General features: G+C 40.7%; 1 protein-coding gene across 2 annotated transcripts in view; it reads right to left on the bottom strand.

The window, feature by feature from the left end:
* LOC133359205 (von Willebrand factor A domain-containing protein 7-like) overlaps positions 1 to 20,418 on the bottom strand; it is a 47,761-nt gene that overhangs the window by 15,186 nt on the left and 12,157 nt on the right. For both annotated transcript variants that reach the window (XM_061577629.1, XM_061577628.1), the window contains 8 exons: positions 16,457 to 16,738; positions 15,169 to 15,262; positions 14,409 to 14,555; positions 12,062 to 12,260; positions 9,726 to 9,895; positions 9,213 to 9,325; positions 3,946 to 4,062; positions 2,658 to 2,855 (listed from right to left, as the gene is read on the bottom strand). In XM_061577629.1, coding sequence (XP_061433613.1) covers positions 2,658 to 2,855; positions 3,946 to 4,062; positions 9,213 to 9,325; positions 9,726 to 9,895; positions 12,062 to 12,260; positions 14,409 to 14,555; positions 15,169 to 15,262; positions 16,457 to 16,738 — 1,320 coding nt within the window. The remainder of the gene's footprint in view (positions 1 to 2,657; positions 2,856 to 3,945; positions 4,063 to 9,212; positions 9,326 to 9,725; positions 9,896 to 12,061; positions 12,261 to 14,408; positions 14,556 to 15,168; positions 15,263 to 16,456; positions 16,739 to 20,418) is intronic.

Here is a 20,418-nt window from a genome sequence, read left to right as displayed (position 1 = left end):
ATGTACGCATGGAAATTATTGCATCACACTTTGTTGAATAATGGAGCTTAATTCATGTGAATGATGGACGGCAATCCTGCCACCAGACAATTAGATATGAAAAAAACAGAATAAATGTTATGCTTTTTGGCAATAAAACAGATGTTGAGATGTTCAAACACCAAATACAAACCTTTAGTAAGGAATCAAACCTGTATTAACCACACGTACATGCAAACAAACATGTTTTTTGTCTAAAAAATTTCATACTTTGATATTGGCAAAAAGGTCCCATTTTGTATACAATTAGCTGCCTGGGTGAATTGTGAGGAAACTGCAATTAAAATGATAAAACGATAAAATAAAGATGTGCACGAAAGTAGTGTTTTTGGAAGGCTGAACTTGATCATTTAAAATTATATATCAATGTGCTAAAATATTTTTTATATATATAATTGCATGTTTATCTGATATGACATGAGAATCAAAAACATAGTCTTTATAGAATAAAATTGAACAAAAGCTTAAAAGTGCGAAAATAAATATGTCAACATGTATGCTGGAACTTATACTGAGAGACAGAAAGAGGAACACCTATATTTAGCGGACACATGCAGGTTCATTGACATAATTCAAGTTGTTGAGAAGATTCGGCATGGATATAATTCATTACTATAAGGGGCGATGGCCAATGGTGAATAATTACCGATTTGTAGCAAAGGATTGGAACACAGACAAGAACATATCCACTGCGACGATGAATAGATAGATTCTTCTCGTCTTCATGTAGTAGGTAGAGTATTACATGGAAGGATGCCCTGGTTGTCCACCTTTTTAAGAAGGGGGCCATGTGGATTTCAATAACTACTTGGGCATCTCCCTCCTCATTGTGCTGGGAAAGGTCTTGGCAATGATTGTTCCACATTGCCTTGCCAGGCACTCTGAGAATAATTTTGTGGTTCCCCAATTTAGTTTTCAGATATATAATCGATGTTCCCTATCTGTCTACTGCAGCAGAGATGTAGGGACTTTATACAGGATCTATATGTCTCCTTTATAGACCTGGCCAAGGCATATTCTTCCATTAATAGGCCTGGGCTTTGGATTATTCCGCGTGCTTTTGCGGTCCCTGGCCCTATTCTGACAATCATTAAGGACCTTCATGGTGGTGGACAGGCCAGGGTAAAGCTGCGTTACCAGGAATCAGAGGCACTTCTGGGTCACCTTAGGGTGTGACAGGAATGTCCACTGGTCCTACAATATTTAACACATATTTTGACCATGTAGTTCGAGACGCTTTCCATAGCTGTACTGGGGGATTTTCATCTGGTGCACACACAATGGGAGGCTGATTGATGCGGCCTTTTCATCAGTCCTGCCGAGACAAAGCATTTGCCTGGGTATTTTATATTATCAAATCCTCTACCACATCAACTACCCTTGAGTGATGGGGCAGTTGTGGAGAATATTCAATACCTGGGCAGTGTGCTTGTGACCACCACTGGTTCAGCATTGGAGGTAAAAATTAAAATTTAAAGTTAATAATGGAAATAAAATAAAATAATAAATCACGACGTTTCGGAGGCAACACAAGTCTCCGTCATCAGGTGGGACCGTCACAGCTAAAATTACTGCATCAAGGTTCAAATCTAGAATCAGCATTGGAGGTCTCACTCTGAATCAGTCAAGTGTCATTACATTGTCATCAACTGTGTATTGCTGTGTGGAAGCTACCTGGTTAATCACTCCATATGAAGCTTCTGATTATTATTTGCTACAGTTATGCCATCCCTTATCTGTGCTTGCAAAACATGGAATCCGGTAATTAAATATGTGCACCGATTTGAAACATTTAGGCTGGCCTGCCTGTAATCCGTCCTGGGTTTAACTTGACTGAATTGTCAAATAAACTCATTGATCCTTGAAAGATCTGGACAATAGTCGCATATCTGAGCTCCTCCATTTGGCGAGGCTGTGTTGGCTGGGTTATATAGCGCATATGCCCAGCGACTGTATGCCCAAACAGTTTCTGATTGGCCAGATAGAGTGAGTGAAATTGACATGGAACAGTTGAAAAGGTGATGGACTGATGTAGTATAGGAGGATGTGGAACTAATTGGAATTGCCAATGACTGGTATCATACGTTCCAATATTGGCATTTGTGGAAAATGCTCGTGAAGGATCCAACTTGGTAGTTTAAGGCAGCCACCCTCTAACAAAAATGAATGATAGACGAGTGATGCTCACGTCAACAAGCAGAGCAACCGTGTGGCTAAAATGCAGTGGGGAGCACAGATGGTGCATCTGCCAGTCATCGCTGTCAGTTACTTTATAACATCTAGGTTTGTCCTGTGACCTGATTGCGAGTCTTCTGCACTTCATTTCGCCTTAAATTGTACCTAGCCTGGTACAAGTTCCGTGGCTGTTATTGTTACTATATTGCAAAACCAAGAGAGATGGCAGCAGCTTGGACAGGCCATAATCCAGCAGTGGATTGATAATTGTGCACGCCTGTAATCCAGCACTGTGGGGGGAAGAGTTGGTGAATCTCCCTTCCTGTGGGCGTTGAAGTGCCATGCCATGGCTTTCCAGGATAACGCGGTCGAGTAAATGTGTGCTCCATCTGTTCCATATGTATGTGATAGAACATTGTACGTGTAGAAATATCGTAACTCACCTGCTGCGTCTTTGTGAGGTCTCCGATGACTACCATTAGTCCTTGAAATTCCGTACTTGTTGGATTCAACATCAAACCCCCAGTACTAAAAGCAATTTCGTCATATTCAGGGTATGTAAGTGCGCGTGTTCGCTGGAAGTTTCCCTGATTGTCCAAAGAGCGCATATATCCTGACCATCTCACGTGCACAACATTCACCTGGAAATATATGTATATACAACATAAAATAATGTTATCTGCAATCATACTTCAAATAGTTTACAGACATACATCGAGCTAATACCAGGAAACATCAAGCATATGTTGTTCAATATTGAAATGATAAATAGTACAATATCTAAAGCTTGTTAAAATTATGTATATGCATATGCATATTGTTGATTCGTTATACTTTAGAGTAATATTTTGTTGTTGCATTTATAATTATGTTGTTGCATATATATTTTATAATGAAAAATAGAAAGTTTTGCTGTATCTATATTTAAACGCTCACCTCCCACATACTCTCATTCATCAAATGTGGTTTTGCAGTATGCGACCATTAAAGCTCACACTGATTACCACAAGTGTATAAAATTACTTAATTTCCTGCAGGTGTACAATAATGTAGTACAGGTTTGTTTACGTGTTTAATCTGTCAATCACACGTGCAATTGTAACATTCGGTTTCAGTGGCGGCTCCTGCAAAATCTCTCAGGGGGGGCAAATGTCTGGATGATTGATAAGGATAAGGTCCACCCATGCAATGGATAAATTAACAGCTTAAGCATGTAAAGGCAACTTCACTTCTTTAATATTAATGAAAAATAAAGTGACTCTTACAATACATCTTGTTTGTTTCTATACTCACTATTAAAACAAACCACTCAAGTTTATTTTATTAAAGATTCCACTAGGTGGCCACAAATTATATTGTTGGATGAAACGTGCTTACGTATGATGACGTAAGCACGTATGATGACGTAAGCACGTTAGGGCGAGCCCTCCCGGAAGCCATAGAGAATGCATTGCAGCGCCCCCGTTCGAAAAAAAACATCTTTGAATGTAAGTCTATGGGGCCACTCGGGGCGATTCTCAGCCGGAGTGAAATCGCCCAAAAAGAGGCGGTACTCCACAGAACGTGACATGACGCTGATTGGACTATATCCAGAGGCTGCAGTGACGGCTAGCATGACTCTGTGGTTCAATGACATTGGTGGTGCGTCGCCCAATCACCCTAATGATGAAACCGCCCCTGTTCGGTTTTGATATAAAGAGTATACGAGTCGGGTGTAGTAAAAGGTCTTACTTTGCATTTCTTTCTCTCTCCAATGGCAACCGCTTGTGGCATCAGATACGCATCTTTTGCAGATGCATCCGTAAAGATGAATATCTCCGAGTGTGGCTCAATGGCATTCAGGCACAGCTTAATGAAAGATAACAATGCGAATATCAGTGCTATGCTCATTATCCATAAAAGTGACACCCCGTCCAATCGTTTGGTGATATAGTACAATCCAATTTACATAGATGTAAAAATATGTTCATCACAATATGAAGTTATAACAAGTATTCCATCCACCATGCTTAATGAGATACAGAGTATTATCTGGCAAAAGCAAAGGAAAAAAAAGAGCAGTTTGACGATGGTGTGCACAACTTATGTGCAATTATGATTGTGCCTTTGATCAAACTAGGCGCCTTGTTACAGAATTGCAAGATTGTGAGAGGTAGTGACCTAGGGAGGCCTTCATCCAGCAATATATCGACCAAGATTGATGATCATGTTCTATGTATCGTGAAGTTATTGGCACTGTGGTGTGACCCTGCTTTGACTAGGCGAGGTTGAAGTTTTGTTAAGGGCCTCACTGTGCCTTATTATCTTTGTAGTGACTTGTAGCGTCACTACTGTGTGAGCTTGTACACACATGACGTCACTACATCGGGTATATTGGAATGACGTCACGGCCGGGTCGGGGAGCCCGGAGGCTGTCGTCAATGCCACGGGGGTTGTGTCAGGCCATGGCACTCTGTATGAACCCGGCCGGACACGTGACCAGATAAGGTGGGGGCCGGGGACCCTAGAGGGACCTTGGGGGTCGCGTGGCCAGGGGCTGAGCCTTCTCGAGGATTCGAGAAGGTGGGCGTGGCCTGGGCGTGGCCCGGGTATGTCGAGGCAGATATAAGCGGGCTCCGCACCTGGTGCGGGGCGGCTCGGGTCCGGGATGAAGATGCCTCGTGAAGATGCCTCGTGAAGAAGAGTCAAGCCTCAAGTCAGCGTGGCCAACCAGTAGCCCCCCTGGCTTGGCCACGCGAGTCGTATGAGAGCGTCAGTGTTAGCGAGTGATGGTGTGTGTTAGCGAGGATATGTCGGTGGTCACCACCCTATGTTAAGAGTTGTGTTAATAATAAATAGTGTTGCCTCCCAAAGTTCCAGTGTGCGCCTGAATTGAACCCACTACATCTGTATAACTTATATTTGCTCTTGCTATGTACATGAATAGTATCATTGTTACGAGTTCAACCATAATTGTTATTATCGCTGGTGCCGTTGTCATTAGACCAATAGTCATCTATAGTCTCGCAATAGCATCTTTATTTGCCCAATAATTAGCATTAAAAAAAAAAACGCACAACAAAATTAGAATCACTATCCACATTTTAATTAGTCCCATCATTATTAATCAGCCCTGTTATCATTATTAGTTCATTATTGTTATGAAAGTCAACATATTACAACCATATCATTACCCATCCCATCTTCTTCATTAGTTCCATAATCATGATTATTATTGTCATCGTTATTTTCCCCAAAATAATTAGTTCCATCGTTATCATAATCATTAGTTCTGATATAAACATGGCCATCTTCATAAGAAGCACAACCACTACGCTTGTTTTGGCTTGAACCAGTTCTGAACATGGTCCAAATCCCAGCTCAGAATTCCTTGAGCTGAGCCGAAGTGGCTCACGACATTGAGTTTTTGGTCGGTGGTGGAACACGCCTGTAATGCAGGACTGTGGATGTGAGGCTTGGTGGATCACAACATGTCCTGAAACTACCTGTGGGCATCGAGATTGCAATACCCAAGATTGTCAAGAGATTGCAGTAGAGCAAGTGGGCTAAATTCCATCTGTTCTATCTGTATGGGATTTTCTCTCACACCTATCAATACTCATCAACTTGGGGGGAATGGGGGGAGATTTCGTGATGGTTCACCCATGGCTGTATGTCCTGCTTGTCTGTGGTTGCTCACACTTCTGAGTAATTTTCTGTGCACGTTACAATACTGTGCATGTTACAAATTGAAATTATTATCATTGTTAAGCCAGGGATGAGCAATACTGGAGCCAAGCCAAGGTCGAGTCGTGGCTCAGAATATGGGCTAAAATGAATTCATTGATATAATACTGTAACATACATTTTCATTAAAAAACCTATATATGGATATTTTGTAAACGTAAAGGTACGTAAATAAAACAGCGCCATTTAATGAACAGATGCTGTAGTTGACAGATACACATGATGCATGGCATGCAAAAGATATGACTTTGGTAAATGGTTAAGTAACATTATCAATTTGTAGTGACATCGCGGGATGTCACTGGGTAATGCAGGCCCGAGAGAGGCACGGCGTGCGGTGTATTGACACCGCGGACACCTCTAGGATTTGGGTGCAGTACCGGCCCTAGAGGGGCTCTGTGAGTACTGATCAATAGCCTTGGATGGCACCATGCTTGGCGTGCAGTGCTGGCCCCTACAGGATAGGGTGTGGGAGTGCCGACCATGGGAATGGGGTTACTTTCGGCCGTGGCACTCTGGTTGACCCCAGAGGACACGTGACCGGTTAAGTCTATACAGGGGCCCAAGTGGGGGCTAGAGGTGGTCACGTGTCAGGGTTGAAATCCTGCTCGAGGATTCTGGAAAGTGGTCGTGGCCAAGGGCGGAGCCAGCCACGCCACAGAGGATATAAGCCGGGTCCTCCTGAGGGACCAGCGCTGTTGTTCATCCTGAATAATTTTTCGTCTACGTTCTACGTCCTACAGAGTCTCCAACACGTGGACTGGGACCCGAGCTGTGGTCCGGTCCATTGTAGATAGTTATGGTGTAATTAGTTTAGTTAACCTGGTGGTCACCACCATAGGTTGTTATTCTGTTAAGGGGCAGTTACCCCGTGTGTTGGTGTTAATACATGTGTTGCCTCCAAAGAGTACGTCTGCGACTCAGTTGAACTCACTACAAATTTAATCAACTTAATTTTGTAATAAATGCTAAATCTGTTGCTTTTACCACCTTGTTTGCATTGCCATCAGGATTTCCAGATTTGGTTGCTTGTTTTGCATTTATTCTATCGACATTTCTCCATGTATTACCGCTGGAATCTGTAGGAGTTTAATTGGGTAATCTTACCTAGTGTTCGCACTTAAATATTGTTTGCGTTTATTGCCGGTGTGAGCTCACCCATGATTAATCACATGTATAAGTGCCCACTCTGCTCATAGCTTTGGGTAGCCAGGTGCGTTTCATTTTATTTTAAATGCATGCAGTGGTGGCCAGGGATTGGACCCCGAGGCCCATGTACTCTGTAGAGTACAGGCACACCCCCAATTTAGATTTGGGCGGACTTCGTGCTGGGGGATTGAGCTGCTATGTTGTGACATGGAGGGAGTACCTGGTCGCCATTGCAGATACGCAATTGTCCTTCAAAAGAACACTTTAAAATAAAGTTTAGCCGTTCCACAAACTTCTGGTGCTCATCTGTTGTGGAGTCGCATATTTTTCCGGAGGACAGACCACAAAGCCGAGTACCTCCTCATTTTCTTTGGGTCTTTCGGTAAAGCCACATAGATAGAAAAAAAGTAAACCCGTAAAAACAAAGTTTTTCACTATAAATCCTTTATATGCGTGGCGGCTAGAGTCCTCTCGTCCTCTGGCTTGAGATGGCTGCCACGTATGGGTCAGATGATTGTCTGCCACCATTAAGCAATTGGTAATTAAATATTTAATTTGTTTTCCCTAAACAGTGTAAAATTTTTGAATTTTTTTTTTCACGAAAATTAATTGTCACACACAACGAGTCTGTGTGGAAAATGTCAGCTCGATTGGATCACGGGAAGTGGGTTAAAAAACGAGCGAAAGATTTGCACTGTCCTAAGCAAGCAAGCGAACTTAACATAAAGGATTTAAAAATATATTCGCCTGTGGAGGACGCGGGGATCGATCCCGCGACCTTTGGCATGGGAAGCGAGGGCGCTACCAACTGCGCTACTCCGCCACGGCCTGTAGAGGGGTTACGCTCTGGGCTCTTACACTGTGACTTTCAGCCAAAGCCATGAATGAGTTATATTTGAATATATGTAAAATACATTTTTTTTGCCTAAAAAGTGTAAAATTTTGGGAATATTTTTTCACGAACATTAATTGTCTGGCACAACGAGTCTGTGTGGAAAATGTCAGCTCGATTGGATCACGGGAAGTGGGTTAAAAAACGACCGAAAGATTTGCACGGTCGTAAGCAAGCAAGCACGCAAGCAAGCAAGCAAGCACGCACGCACGCAAGCAAGCAAGCAAGCGAACTTAATATAAAGGATTTAAAAATATGAAAAATATCACGACGTTTTGATCGCAACACAAGCAATCGTCATCAAAATAGCGATTTATTTCACCTGATGACGATTGCTGTGTTGCAATCGAAACGTCGTGATATTTTCATTATTTTTTCTATCTACGTGGCTTTACCGAAAGACCCAAAGAATATGATTTCCTGCAGTCACGAAAGCTTTAAGTCAAGATTTACCTGCTCATTGTCTCCGAACTGTATTCTTTGTATTCTTGTTGCTGTTGTCTATTTAGCCTACCTGTCCCCCTCGTTGGGACTCACGACAGGAGGAGTGGGACAGGGCAAACTGGCTACACCTTGCAGTCTGCTGAATAAGTTGGACACATAAAGCATTCTTGCCTGCGGAATGTGGTCACTACCCTCGAAACACGTATTGCTCTGTGCCTGTTTAAATGGAAGAATTATAATCCACCAATCATTATCTGCAGGCACTGAATTGCTGCAAATTGTTCCACTAAGTCAACATATGGCAAAGCAAATAAAAATTCCACAATAGTGTGTTGCAAACGCTTGATAGAAGAAATGCTAACCATGCAGTCCAACCCAGAAAACAACATTCATAATACAAGTGGTTGCAAAATATACGTGTTAAACCTTTAAAGAAATTTGAGTTGTGAATTGAACCAGCATCCTTCACATGTCCATGCCTAGTCAGATCAGAAACTGTATTTAGACTGGAGAAATCCGATGAGCTATGCAGCTCTTTTTCAGTGTTTCCTTTACACAGCTCCTCGCAAACTTCATCCCTCTTCTTCCACCCCTATTGCATCAGTCAGACTCCATTCCCCCAATTGTGGAGTGGTGTCACCACTTCCAACAGAAAATATAAACTACCACAGTATCGTGGAAATGTTGCTTTGATAATGTAATAAATTGGCACCAATTCGTTTTTGGGTTGATTATTACGTGAACCCAGAATACAGCACTATTTAAAAAATATATGAACAATAGTTACCATCAATCCAGAAAAAAACAATTCTGGTTCATCACCGCCATCATCGGGGGAGAGTGCTGAAATCCATTTTCGGAATTCAGTTACGTTTTTGGAGACAAGAACTGGACCATAACCTAAAAGAAAAACAGTATATCCGTGAAACACTATATATCAATTTTGAAACAAATACACAAACACATGACTCACCAACTGTTCTTAGTACTTAAGAGAGTTCGATGGAGCTACAAGAAAGTCATACATTATAATCAGCACCATGCATGGCTGTCATGATTATTGTGCTGTCATGAGTATTTTGGTTGCTTATAACAGTATTTCTAGATTTGAAGCTTTCGTGACTGCAAAGATTCATATTCTTAGGTTTTTTCGGTTAAGTCACGTATGTAAAACATCAAAATAAAAATAAAATAAAATATTTTATTTTATTTTTATTTTGATGTTTTACTTACGTGACTTAACCGAAAAAACCTAAGAATATAACAGTATTAATAATAATCGAGAAAAAAATATTCTCACCTGGGTCATTAAAAGGCACGAGCATAAACATCGCAGGCAGCTCGCCGTTTTTGGCACGCTCATCAATGATCCTTAAGACTTCGGTGCGAACATTATCTATGAAGGGTCCCATGCTGCCAGTAGTATCAATCACAAATCCAATTGATGTTGTTTGCTCAAATCCTAAATACCTATTTAAACAAAAAAATTACATTTAGAAGCAAGGTGTGCATGTCATTCACAACGTATATCTGCATTGAAGTCCAGCCCCATATTTATGGTAAATTAGAGAGATATTGTCCCACCTGTGAAAAATAATGTAACCATTTACCCGCACAAGCAAAGGTTAATTTGACAGGATGATGCTACCACGACCACCAGGATTCCCCTTTCCAATCCTACAGAACGTCAGTGCAAGTTGATTCTGAGATAATTATGCCCCAGCTATGAAAATCATAAAATCATACCCCATTTAGGTGGAAAGTCCACATATGGATAACATTTTTGTACAGTATGGCACTTCCAGCAGAGGCAGGAGAGGTTCATGGGTCAGAGGTCACTCTACCAAAATTGAAAATGGAGCGAAGAATGTATAGAACACCCCTACATTTTTACTCAACTTTCTCATTTCATCCTTAAAGTAGGGGGAGGTTGCCTAAATTGGAAACCAACGTTGTCTTCTCTACAAACTGCAGCCAACTGTCGCCAGTGAGGGCAATGATGAAGCCACCCCTCGGCGAGCTTGCAAAACACGTTGCGTGCAAACGAGGTGAGTTTGTTTGATTTTTTCTGAGTCTACTATAAAAAGATGGGTCTGCATATGTAGTGGCTGTGTCAATATATATAGTGAGATATACTTCTGGACATTTGTGAAAAAAGCGTTGTAGCTCATCGGATTCCTCCAGTATTAATATTTTGTTTCTGAGATAAATTAGATTAAAAATTTGCAGGGAATAGAGGTATGCCGTTTAAGGTGGATGATAGCAGCGAATCAGATGACGATACTAATTGCATGTGTGTCAACTGCACCGATCTTTTTTCAAAGAACAGAAGCGTGTGCTTGTGTGAACAGTGATGACGGACGATTCACTTGGCAACTTTGCTTGTAGACTAAGCCTAGAATGGGTTTAAGCGTTCAAAATACTTTTATTAATTTTTGGCACGTTTTTTCCTGTAGCTATATTTAAAAAAACAGGTTATGCAATGTATAGTTCGTCACCAGCAAATATGGGTGTATATCCCATTTCTAAAACATCATGTAGGTAAAATTGCTCGATTTTGGCACCCTTTTTTTTGCAATTTCCTTCTGATAGTACAATACCTTCGTGAGATTTAAGAGCAATTTCGAATCAATTCGTGTTCTAGGATGATCTCGAAAAAAAATCCTAAACCTTAAGTATCCCATTTTATCCAACATTCTCTGACAAAGCTGCCTCCTTCTATGTCCATCTCTGCTTTCTCGAGCCGTGCCTCGCCTGCACCCCAATCCCCTCCCCACTGTCGGATTTGAAATTCCCCACCAATACCTCTCTGCCCACCAACCTATGTCACCCCCCCCCCCCACGCGTAGGTGAATGTGTCTATGCACGTGCATGTGTACATTTGTTCTTTGTATGTAAAGTTGCATGCATATGTATGTATTTCTGTAGGCATTCGTGGATTATTTAGAATGCAGTGGTTCATGCACTTTGCTATGAACCCAGCCACATAAATCGTATAAATGCCCATGCCACACATCAGTCGTGTGTGGTATCAGAACCTATTGAGCCTTTCTTAGATTGACTTGGCCTCAAATATATGCACAGTGCATTCTTCGCATGATTCCTGCAATCCATAATTTAGAAGGCAATAGATGGTGGATCTTGTAGAATTTTTTTTAAAATTCCAAACCTGCTGAGATGCTCGACGGCCAGGAGAGAACAATAAAATGACATATCTGCACACATTCCATCCCTTCTATTCATGCATTTTCTCTTCCTGCATGTATAGACACTCTTTATAAGAGTCCTAATATTCAGACGTTCATAGGAACACTCTCTCTTTGACATCTTATCATTGTCATAAGCATCAAATGCAACATCAGCAGCAGTAGGAAAACAGTAACATCAACCTGATTATCATTATGATCATTATACACATCATCATCATCAATAACCTCATCTACATTACCATTGCTATTATCATTACAATTATAATTCTCATCTACATATTTTTTATCCTGTACATCTTTCGTGAATATGTGTGATTGTTTACAGTCTGCCACTTTTTACACAGTTTGGAGAAATATAAAAGGTGTTCTAACCGTTGTGTGTGAAACGTATATATTGCAACAACCAGCAATTTCTGCCGACATTTACCTTCCGAAAGCAAGGTCATTGTCTACTTCACTTCTGAGATCTCTGAAGAACTTGATGGTTGCTTTTGTTGCCACATCGACAGCTGTTTGATGCAGATAGTAGTGTGGTGAAAAGAGTTTAAGGGAACCGTCTTTGTTCATACCCCCCTTAGCTTCGGTCAACCTTGTCATATCGAGAAGCCCTCCATGGCTGCACTTCCCTGCAACATATAAACAGTTATTTGTACTTTTGTATAGATGTAAAATAATTTTTCACCAACACGCAATGATCAGAGTGGTGTAGTATGGTTACAACAATGAGGACACGGTAGGTATTAGTGAGGTAAGGAAGGAAAGGGGATACCTTTGTAGCTCTAATATGTCCGCAACAAATTCAACACAGGAAGAGACCACTGACTTGAGCGATGCAAGTTTCACTTCAATATATCCAACAATCAGACCCAAGTAATTGTAGACAAACAAAGATATTTCACATGAAAAAAGCCATGGCAGTTGGTAGCTTATTTAACGTTAATTCGAAGCAACACATTCAAATTCCAAACGAATCAAATTGATTAAATGAATGTCACCATTTTAAATTATGCATTAACTAACATCGTAATAGATGGTGTACTGGGAGTTGGGGGAAAGGATAGAAAGTAAACAGTGACAAATGTCTCTGAAACCGCAAAGTCACGTTGAGAAACAGGAGAAGCATAAAAAGATACGGCGATGCGAGGCTTAGGATTGAACACACTTACTTATTTCAAACGATTCGGAAAGGAATGATAAAAAAGAACACGAAACATAAAAAAGTGCGAATGAAGGCAACAAAAAGGAAAAGATCAGAAATGCACAAATAGTAGACGTATCAGTAAAATATGAAACAATAACTAATTATAAATAAAGCATGTTGTGATTAGTGGAGTTATTTTGTGCAGATTTGTATATAAAAATTTACTATGATTATGACTGACTCTCAAATAAAAACCAAAGAGTAAAGAGTAGGCAGTCTCCAAAAGTTACACAGGACAGACCCATGTCTGTGATTTGCCAGCGAGCCTGCAACATGTAACAAAGTCTAGAAGTGAACCTAGCCCAGCACAAACACTGTGGTGACATCACTATGAGTTAGTAGCAAATGTCAGCTGTTGTTGTATGTATGTATGCATTTAAGGTGACATTGAATTAGATCTCTGCTTGATTGACCTGTTCAAGGCCTATGGTGCCATCAATAGGCCAGGACTGGATTCCAGACCCTATACTCATAATTATTTAGGAAGTCAATGTTGGTGGGCAGGCCCTGATAAACCTGCGTGGCGAGGAGTCGGAACTATTTCTGTTCAATTCTAAATTTGAAGCTTTCGTGACTGCAAGGATTCATATTCTTAGGTTTTTTCGGTAAAGTCACGTAGGTAAAATTTTTAAATTAAAATTAAAATTAATAAAAGTAAAATAAAATAAAATACAAATACAAATAAAAATCACGACGTTTCGGAGGCAACACAAGCTTCCGTCTTCAGGTGGAACCATCACAGCCCGACAGCTGTATCAAGTAAATGAGAGATTACAAGAGATACCACTCGGTATATATAATGGTTGAGGGGGGGGGGAAGGGCCAGGAACGGCCCACTTTTTATTATTATGGTAAGGTGCGGCTTGAGACTACGAATAGACTACATAACAAATGACTGAGCCTTTATTATGGAGAGGTGCGGTTTGTGACTACGCCTAGCCTACATAACAAAATGCTGCAAATGAGACCGAGCCTCTGCCATGTAGATGGTAATAGACTACATAACAAATGACTGAGCCTTTATTATGGAGAGGTTCGGTTTGTGACTACGCCTAGCCTACATAAAAGTGTGAAAAAAGAAGCTAAACCTGGTAAAACAAAACTGGCTGTCTATCAGTAACCTGTAATAGTTGTCTGTCAAATAAGATGGTCCAAATAAGTGTAGTTAAATCTTTTTTGCATGGTTAAGTTGTAGCAATGATCGGCCGTTGCCGATCATTGCTACAACTCTGTGGGCGCTCATGAAATTGTCTTTTCCGAGACCAAGGTGCTCTGCAAACCTCCTGGCTACCATCAAAGGTTTGTACACGAAGCCATACAAATATACAAACACAGACATAATTTCAACCGTGATGATGGTTACAAACTGAGTAATCATTGGGAAGATGTGATTAACCATGCAAAAAAGTATTTCCAGAAATGGTGGTGTCAGTATCTCATCACTGCTCATCAGACAAATGTTTCACATGCTCTATCGCTGAAATTAATACATGATCCACTAACTTGACCTTGAAGGCAAGTCTCTGGATTGCTGACTACCTTACCTGAAAATGAACCGTACCATGCAACTTACATTTTCCTTTAGGCTTTGGGACAGCAACATTCCCAATCTTCTGAGATGAATAATATCCGCTGGTAAGAAGGCTTTTCGAATTTATTTCCGGTCTTATATTGTTTACACAATTTGTCCCACAGTTTGTGCATGTGCGCACATCTGGTCCTTAAGCGAATGAAGAAATAAAGGCCACAGCATACAAATCCATGAACAAATGAGAGCCAATTCACATAAACACAAACAAACTGGAGGGAGAATGGAAGAAAAAACATTATGAGCACTGCATTGTGAAGTATAATCTGAGTTAATTTGACACATTAAAACCCATCAATTACAATACAATTATTCAAATCTGTGATAATTGTGAGACCCCTTGATTAAGTAACGTTTATGTATAGGATACATTTATATCATATTAATAACGAGTTTCAATTCCCTTTATCTGCATCCCCTCAATCACAAAAAATACAGATAATTTGGCAATCGAGCTCATTCACTCCTTTTATATGTGTAAAATAAAAAATAACACGAAACAAAAGTAGTGGAGTGGAGTCGTACTGTGTAAACCAGGGTCAGGAAAATAATTGTAATTGTTTAAACTGACACAGAAGTGAAAAAGCTCACCTCTCAATGTTTTTGGCTACCCCTTGTACCATACTTTTTGCTTGTATTTCTGTTTATGTAGGTAATAAATACATTAAGACAAAATAACATAGTAAAAATATTTTTCTTAGAATTTATTAAAATGTAATGCAATATTTAGTAATATGCAATTTACCAGCAACTTCTTTTTCTGAGAAATCATTGCTAAATATGTTATCTTTTGGCTTTGTGTTTCCCATTTCAATCCAGTTTGAATGGCTGTAGAAATCCTAAAACAGATAGAATCGTCAACGGAAATTGCACATCAATATCGTATACTTATAAATAGAATGAGTTATTACCAGTGCAACTTCATTCACACCGTACATAGCCAACCGTGCTCATCGAAGGTGTGGGGGAAGAATAACAAACTAAACAGAAAAAGCAGTTCTATGATAATACATTTTATTTTATATGCATTGCTGTATATGGATATGTTACATAACTATTCTAAATCTCTTTAGTTATTGAAACATACTCTTTCAAATACACTATGAGATTCGGAAGTAATTAATTCTTGCATTGTGTGTCTGTCGGGGGCAGAGAGAGGGACTTAACCGAAAGAACCAAAGAATAATTCCTGCAGTCACGAAAGCTCCAAAATTGAGATTGAACCACTTCTACGGGGAAGTTTTAAGCTTATCTTTTTTCTCTCTCTCTGGCTTTTTGTTTTCTCTCTCTGCCTGTGTCCTCTCTTTGGAATTTTCACACTTAAATTCTAACTTAGCAATCTTTGAAATACGTAATCAACTGGGCTATGCGTTAATTGTGTTGACCGACTCTCTGTGTTGCATTACATTACATTTCGATATTTTACTAGGTTATTTAATTTTAGTGTGTCTTTCTCCTAATTTTCAAGCTTGCGTACTGTACCACGTCGTCTTGCTTACCGTACCACGTCGTCGTCCACTCATTGACATGCTAATTTTTTCTCTGCCCCCTCCCTCTCTCCGCCCCCGCCCCCTCTCTATATTTAAGGCCTCGTCACAGAAACGACCTCTCTCTTTCTGCTGATACGTGTTCTCTCTCTGTGTGTCTTTGTGATGTCTGTCTGCTTGTGTGTCTGTCTATAGTTTTCTGGTTAGATTTTTGTTGCTATTTCTTTTATACCTGATGATGATTGCTTGTGTTGCAATCGAAACGGCGTGGTATGCTATTATTTAATTTATTATTTTATCTTTATACGTGACTTAACCGAAAGAACCAAAGAATGTTAAATTCAGATTACTAATGACGCGGTTGATGAATACTCATGCTAAATAAAACATTTAAACACAAAATGCTCAGACTTGTGGATGTTTGTGTGCAGTGACAAATGTGATGACTGATAGAAATGTGCTTCTGCATTCTAATTATTATTTGTTATTTACATTACAAATGTGTAGAGTTGTTTCCCTATCTCAATTTAAGTGTAGTGCACATACCTGCAATGTGTGGAGAATGGTTCCCGTCACCTGTCGTGCTGTGATGTAGTCCACAGTTGTTATTTCATTTTTCCTGAGCAATGCAATTAATCTGTTTCGATTCCCGATCATTATCTCGAGGGCACCTACGAACTTCTCTGCATCAAAATGGTATCTTGGATCATTTTTCGTGTTTTTTTCTGAATCTGTGTTTGCATTCGATGTTAAAATGACATCCTTCGCGAGATTATAGCTCGGGGTACCTTTGTAGTTTACCTTGTAGCCAGTTATGGATTCTTTTGCCTGCAAGTAAAAATGACAACAATAAATATGCAGTAATTAAAAACTTACTACCTAGATGTTTTAAAATCTACATTAGTGGAGATATGACAAGAGCGTTGAACTAATTCATAACATTGCAAATAAACATACCAGTAGGGGGCGGTTCAGTACGTACATTTTCCAGGTCAAAATGAGGGCCACTTCAAGAAATATCAAGCAATGGCTCTCTTATGAAGAGACTGACCCCGAATTGCATTGGTGAGTCGTCGTTCTTTAAGCAAGAACAATATAATTGTCTCCCGTCGAAGGCTGCATGTCTGCTGTGTGGAGCAGCCCGGCAGCTAAAACATATCGGGCTGCAACAATTTAAGTTCAAGGAATATCTGCTCCTCTTGCACCAAGAAGCCTGTTTAAAATGGTTTTGCATATGTTCACTGCAATTTGGATGAGAATATAACCAGATATACATATATTGTATTGTAAAAAGGAATGCTTCCAATGGAGAAGCTACATTATATATAGTGGTACGTGAATTTCATTTCGAGAAAACGTTTGGGTCATATAGATTAAACATTCGCTCTTGCTTGAATTAGTCACATCTCAATGATACAATATCACATTGACTATTGCTAACATTATTTAAAATTTTCTTGAAATTCAGTGACAGACGATGTACAGTAGGTGTATGAAGTATCATATCATCAGCATGAAAGTATCATATCTTAGAATTAATCAAAACCTGAGCCAACATTATTTATGTATTAATAAACAAAAAATGAAACAGATGGCATGTCATATTTTGCAATGTTTGATTCTTTATGTTTTTTTTCCGGAAATATCTTTCATATACGTAATTATAATTTTATCAACTAACGACAACATTCTTGATTTGAAGCTTACGTGACTGCAGGAATCCATACTCTCTGGTTCTTTCGGTAAAGTCACGTAGAGAGAAAAAAATAATAATAAAATGAAACACGATGTTTCGGTCGCAACACAAGCGTCCGTCTTCAGGTGTGAAAAAAATATCTGCTCTTGTGGCTTTATATAGGCACGGGAAGGAAGAGGGAAGGGGGGGGGAAGGAGTTTGGCTGTGGGAGTTCACAGGGGGGGGGGGGGAGGGTTTGTGGCGTGCATGGACGGGTAGGGCTAGAGAAATTAGCAAGTAAATGGACTTGTAGTACAAGTCATAATCGGACGATGACTGCCGGGTGGGTGAGTGAGGACGACGACAACTGGGTGGGTGAGGACGACGACAACCAGGTGGGTGAGTGAGGACGACGTCAACCGGGTGAGTGAGAGAGGACGACAACAACCGGGTGGGTGAGTGAAAATCATAGCAGTTAAAACTTGACGTTGTTTATCACATCCTTTCAATGATTTCTCAATCTGAATCCATCTTCTCAATTAAAGTTTTGTCTGTGTTTGTATATCTGGATGGCTTCATGAACAAATCTCTGAAGGTGGCCCGAGGGTTTGCAGAGCACCATGGTCTCGAAGAAAACAATGTCATGTGTGCCCACAGCATTGAAACAATGATCCGCCACTGCCGAGGAGTTGGTTCTGCCGTGTTTCAAATCCGCTTTGTGTTCGCGCACCCGGTCCGAGACGCGTGGCTTCGTTTCACCAATGTAACTGCTGCAACAGACACAGCTCAGCTTTTCGACAATAGGACATTGCATGTCTGGAATCGCATCCTTCACCGATGGGATCAAATCAAGCATTTTGTGTACTGTATTGAACCGAACTTGGATCTTGAGTTTGTTTACGATTTTGGCAATGATTTTGGTGACCCCTGTTATGTATGGTAAAGTGATTGTTTTGATTGGGTCCTCAGATGGTTCTATACCCATGGTTGGGGATGCAGCTTTGCGGATTGTGCGGTCAGAATATCCATTAGTCCTGAGAGCCTGGCATACATGTTCAAGCTCACTGGCTAGGTGGTGTTGGTCGGAGATGCAACGGGCCCTATGGTGTAGTGTTTTGATGAGGGAATTCTTCTGGGCTGGATGGTGGTGGGAGTCAGCCTTTAGATAGGAATCCATGTGGGTGGCTTTCTTATAGACAGAGTGTCCCAACGAGCCATCAGGTCTATTCTTGATCAAAACATCCAGGAATGGTAGCTTGCCATCATTTTCCACTTCCATGGTGAATCTGATAGATGGGTGTATGGAATTGATTTGTTTGAGAAATTGGTGTATTGCCATCCGGCCATGTGGCCAGATGACGAACGTGTCATCTACGTATCTCTTCCACAAGGCAGGACGGCGGGTGAATGTCTGGAGGGCATCTGTCTCAAATGTCTCCATGAAAATGTTCGCTACCACTGATTATAGGGGAGAGCCCATTGGGGTATCTTCATTTCTGTTTGTTGAAAGTACCATTCCAGGTGAAGTAAGTGTTGGTAAGGCAGTGCCTTACCAACGAAGGTACATCAGGATCCAATCCCTGTTGGACTAGGTCTTCAATGATTGCAACATAATCAGGTACGGGTACCTTGGTGAAAAGGGAGACTACATCAAAACTGACAAGTAAATCATCAGGGGACAGTGATATGTCCTTGATTAGTGAAACCAAGTGGGCCTGAATTAAGTACAGCTGAGGCGGTCTTGCCCGTGAAGCGAAGGAGAGTCTCAGACAGAAATCATGCCTGTCTGTAAGTGGGTGAGTTAATGGTGGATACGATAGGACGGAGTGGAGTACCCTATTTATGGATTTTTGGAAGGACGTAAAATCTGGGTGGTCAAGCAGTTGCAGGTTTTAGAAAAAGCTGTTTGGTGCGTTCGATTCAGGAAGTCGAATTAGTGATGATTTTGTTGGTTTTAGTAGCCAAGCTATTGGTAGGGTCTCTGTTAATTTTGGTATTGCAGCCATCATTGAGAAGGTCCTAGATTGTGTTGTTGTTGTATGTGGTTTTATCCATGATGACAGTGGCATTGCCCTTGTCGGCTTAGAGGATGACTATATCATCTCTCTTTTTTAATTGAGCGAGTTCAAAACGTTCGTCCTTGCTAATGTTGCTAATTAGGGTTATTAGCATTATTGAGGATAGCAGCTATTTCAGATTTTGCAATGTCTGCCCGGATGTGTCTCAGACATTTGAGGGCTACGTCGACCTGGGCAATGATGTCATCCACTGGAATGTGTTTTGGGGTAACTGCGAAATTCAACCCTTTCGCAAGTACCGATTTTAGGTTGTCAGAAATTGGGCTGGATGTTTTGATCGTGAAGAGACCTGATGGCTCATAGAGACACTCTGTCTATAGGAAAGCCACCTACACGGATTCCTATCTAAAGCCTGACTCCCACCACCATCCAGCCCAGAAGAATTTCCTCATCAAAACACTACACCATAGGGTCCGTTGCATCTCCGACCAGCACCACCTAGCCAGTGAGCTTGAACACGTATGCCAGGCTCTCAGGAGAAATGGATATTCTGACCGCACAATCCGCAAAGCTGCATCCCCAACCATGGGTATAGAACCATCTGAGGACCCAATCAAAACAATCACTTTACCATACATAGCAGGGGTCACCAAAATGATTGCCAAAATCGTAAACAAACTCAACATCCAAGTTCGGTTCAATACAGTACACAAAATTCGTGATTTGATCCCATCGGTGAAGGATGCGATTCCAGACATGCAATGTCTTCGTGTCGAAAAGCTGAGCTGTGTCTGCTGCAGCAGTAACATTGGTGA

The sequence above is a fragment of the Lethenteron reissneri genome, chromosome 64 (genome assembly GCF_015708825.2).
Source record: "Lethenteron reissneri isolate LAM-NWPU_2019-01 chromosome 64, ASM1570882v1, whole genome shotgun sequence".
NCBI lineage: Eukaryota > Metazoa > Chordata > Hyperoartia > Petromyzontiformes > Petromyzontidae > Lethenteron > Lethenteron reissneri.
Note: the sequence above shows the minus strand (reverse complement) of the source record. Positions and strands in the feature narration are given on the sequence as shown.